Genomic DNA, 4,175 nt, shown 5'->3' with positions numbered 1-4,175 from the left:
TTTTTTATTATGATGGGAGTAAAGTTGTAATCTAGTAAGATGTTTCATATTAAAAATTATATCACTCATCTATGTTAGGTTTGTCATGATACCTTCGTGTGTTATCAACTTTCAACCATCAATTAAAACCATAACCATAAAACGTAACAACAATTATAGTTCACGATACCAGAGATAGGGGTTAATTGATTAACGGCATCGCTGACCGTTTAAGGTAAGGGACCTTAACAGGCTTCAGTTTTTAATCTGCTACAGTGACCATTGCAGCGAGTGATCTCACAGCACTGATGTCAGTGGCTTCACTTTATTCGGTGGTGTGTGAACAAATTTTAAGGCCTTTCCAGTATGTGTAAGCAAATATTATTCGCAAAGCCACCATTCATATAGAATGGTTAGAATCAGTAAACACAAAAAGGGAAGTTAATAGTCTATAAAGACGGGTCTTAAGTTTATGGCTTACGGCTTAGCCATACGCCACTTAAAAAACCATTAACCCATGGTTTAACTAACATAAAAACATAACACACAAATAAATACTCATTCCAGAAGAGCAAACCACTTTCCGATGAAAAAGATGTCAAACCACGACAAAGCAGCTTAACAACCGGTAGTCAACTACAAAAATTTCATATAGGCGTTCAAGGCGTAATGTTGACGCTAACTTCTATAGAAAAAAACAACACCCGAGATTGTTTCAAGTCCATGAAATTAATAAAAGTAAAAGATAGAAAACAAGTAATGAACCCTCATTTAAGCACCAATAACTTCAGTCGCTTCAGGAGCAACTTCTTCCGCAGGCCTGTCCAACTTCACACCAACATCTTCAGAGTAATCTCCATGAACCTACAAATTAATACAAGTACATAAACAACAATCCTGTCAGTAATAATCAAATTACTCTATATCTTAAAATGCATGGTCGGTGGACCATGCATTTTAAGATTCACCTCCAATTTTAGATATTTTACACATTTAACCCTTATCTTTTGGTAAGTTACACCTTGACTCTTTAACTTTTTGATAATTGACAACTTTAACCCCCCCCCCCCCCCAATTTTTTCTACTTAATAACCTGACGTCTCATTTTCTCCAACATGTCAATTCTTTTTGTTAAAATTAGTTTTACGACTTCACACCACAACGTGTGAGACATTAAATTCTTCTTTTATCTAAGCCTAACCATGTTAATGTCACGAACGTAACGTGTGTGACAAAGTAAAAAACGAGTCACGTCACACGCGAGCATCACGCGTTAATGTCATAATCGTAACGTGTGTAACGAAGTCGAAACACAAGGATGCCGCTGCAACGCACGACACGGGTCAAAAATCTAGTTGAATAACTTAAAATGTCATAAACAAAATTTAGCGTTTTACCTCCATCAGTTTCCCGATGTCAAACTTGGGTGCCTTCAAGATCTTGACTTTGCGGATGAAAACGTTCTGCAACGGGTAGATGCTAGATGTTGCTTTCTCAATTTCTCTACCAATTGATTCAGGAATGAACTTTTGAACCAACTCCTTTAGATCACAAGTTTGAGCTTGTGTCACCATGATCTCCCTCATCTTCCTACGGATCTATAACAATATGAAACAATCAGATTAGCCATGACAAACTGCCTCATTGTTGTCATACGCAAACCGGACGAGCGTCATACCTGCTTGATTTGGCTAGATTGTGCGTAGCAGGTCCTTTTCACCTGATTAGCACGCTTCTTAGTGAAACCAATGCAAAACATTCTCAATGTGAAGTTGTCGGTTGTCTTAACATCGACATGTGCTTCGATCAAAGACTGCCATTTCTTCACAAGCGACCTGAGCTTATCTGTGGTAAAATCCATACCCTGGAAACAAAAAATGCAAAGGTTAACATTTAAACGCCGTTCATTATATTAAATGTAGGAAAAAATAACGTAAATATTGTATCATACCCAGAAATTGGTCAAAACATTCTTCCCTTGAACATCTTCAGCTCTCAAGCGGATCTTTCTGTAGGAATGATCTTCATCATTCTGGAGATCAGCCAAAGACACCTCAAACACCCGATGTTTCAATCCCTCGGAAGCAATCTGATATTAGATAACAACATTTAGTTATCAATTTCTAAAGACAGATATTAAGAATCATATAATAATCCAAATAATAGTTCCGTATGTAATACAGCTAACAATGCATACAAATCTACATAAATTCAATTTGAAACCTACTTAATTACAAATGACAGTAACAAACATTCAAAACAACAACGGATATAAATTTAAGCTTGCCTTAGCAAAAGCATCCACTATCAATTTAAAAAATATATATAAAAAATCATATAATAATCTAAATTAAGAAGCAAACTACAGCTAACAATAAATCAGAACCTATATAGATTCAAATGAAAACCTAATTACAAACATGTAAAATGGTGCTGAATAACAAACTGAAGCTTACATCAGTACCCCGAGTACGTGCGAAAAAATTCCGGCAAACTATACACATCAAAACTACAGCAAGCTATATACATTAAAAGAGAGCAAGCTACAGCAAACTATATACATCAAAATCAACACAAAATCAGTTGAAAAGACTATAAGCCAAATTCAAACCTAATTAGTTGCTATGCAGTTATAGCGGTCCAAAATCAAATAGCGGTCAAGGTCCGCTATATGATATTTAGGTTATAGCGGTGGTATAGCGGTAATTTTTATACCATGCATAATTTATGTGTGTATATATATATATATATATATCTTTGAAAAATATTAATAGTAATATCAAAATACATAGTAATATCATTCCATTATCAAAAACCTGTTGCAAATCTAACATAATTTAAGAATTAACACAATCAAACACCTACTTGCGTTACTGTGTTGCCTCATTCTACTTCGTTACTGCTATAACCGCTATATAGGTTTTCAAATAGCGCCAAATAGCGGTATTTAGCGGTATATAGCGCCGCTAATAGCGGAACCGCCATAGGCCACCGCTATTTGGACCGCTACACACCCTGAGGTCCGCTGACTGCTATAGCACCACTATCGACTGCTTAGAGTAGTTGCAAGTCACACTAACACATGAACAAATGAACAAAGCTAAAGCTAACGACATACCAAAATCTACACACAAAAAATCATTTGAAAAAACTATAAATCAAATTTAAACCTAATTACACTAACACAATATATCAAAATCCACATAAAATCAATTATCGAATAACTATACATCAAATTAAACCTAATTAATTACAAGTGACAGTAATAAACAAATAAAACAACAAAAATTAATAAAATAACGAATTAAACTTTACCTTAGTACCCTGAGTACGGGTAACAAGTGTTTTACCAACATTTCTGGTGTTAAACAGCGATGGAGCCTTGATATCGTACCAATCCTTCTTGGAAAACGGATCAGCTCTGTTACAAACATTATTCAATCAAATCAATAACCATAACGTTAACAGATCCATATCATCGATTAAAATAAACAAACAGGAATTGGAATATGAAGTTATGAACTTACGCTTTCTTCTTTCCTCCCTTCTTGCCCTTGGAAATTCTCTTATTCTTCCTGTTCAATCAAAAAATTAAGTTTGAAATATGTATCGTGTATATGTGTGTAGAGGAAAGTAGGTGAGAGATGCAGTACCCTACGGCCATTGTTGCGGTTTGAGCTCCGTGAAGGTGAACGCCGGCTGTGAGACAAACCCTACCTTTCGATCGCTAGAGAAAACCCTAAGACGGATGTAAGGTTTGATATATACGCTAAGAAAGTTACAACTACAGTCCCTCATATTTCAAGTGATGCTTGATTTGTTCTCTAAAGTGTAGTTAAGTTGTATATTTCACTCGTTCATTGTCTAATAAGTTAGAAAAATAATGTGGAATTTATTTTAGGGATATTGGGTTTAAATAATTCTAATTTTCACCAATTGGCTGATAGCACTTTTAACTTTTGTTTTGTACTACACCACCCTCAACTTTCAACTTATTGGCCGATATCACTTTCAAACCAACTGAACCCTAACCCGGTTAGTTTTTTGTTGATGTGGCGTCTGACGTGAAGTTTTTTGATAATGTGGCATCTGACTTGGTTTTTCGATGATGTTGCATCCGACTTGACTTTTTGATGACGTGGCAGTTGATGCGGTCCTTATAGGAAGGGCGTTGGATTTCTTAACTCTTTGTAACA

At 35.5% G+C, this 4,175-nt stretch overlaps 1 protein-coding gene across 1 annotated transcript; it reads right to left on the bottom strand.

Annotated features, from left to right (window-relative positions):
- Positions 1-534: 534 nt before the first annotated feature.
- Positions 535-3,757, bottom strand: LOC110930743 (40S ribosomal protein S3a-like). Its single transcript, XM_022174111.2, has 7 exons — positions 3,633-3,757; positions 3,507-3,554; positions 3,295-3,400; positions 1,931-2,068; positions 1,658-1,843; positions 1,377-1,577; positions 535-843 (listed from the first exon to the last, which is right to left on the bottom strand). Exons 1-7 carry the CDS (start codon positions 3,641-3,643, stop codon positions 751-753), a joined length of 783 nt encoding a protein of 260 aa, XP_022029803.1. The 5' UTR covers positions 3,644-3,757; the 3' UTR covers positions 535-750.
- Between the last annotated feature and the right edge of the window lie 418 nt (positions 3,758-4,175).

Source organism: Helianthus annuus, chromosome 3 (genome assembly GCF_002127325.2).
Source record: "Helianthus annuus cultivar XRQ/B chromosome 3, HanXRQr2.0-SUNRISE, whole genome shotgun sequence".
Taxonomy (NCBI): domain Eukaryota; kingdom Viridiplantae; phylum Streptophyta; class Magnoliopsida; order Asterales; family Asteraceae; genus Helianthus; species Helianthus annuus.
This window is presented reverse-complemented; position numbering and strand designations above follow the sequence as displayed.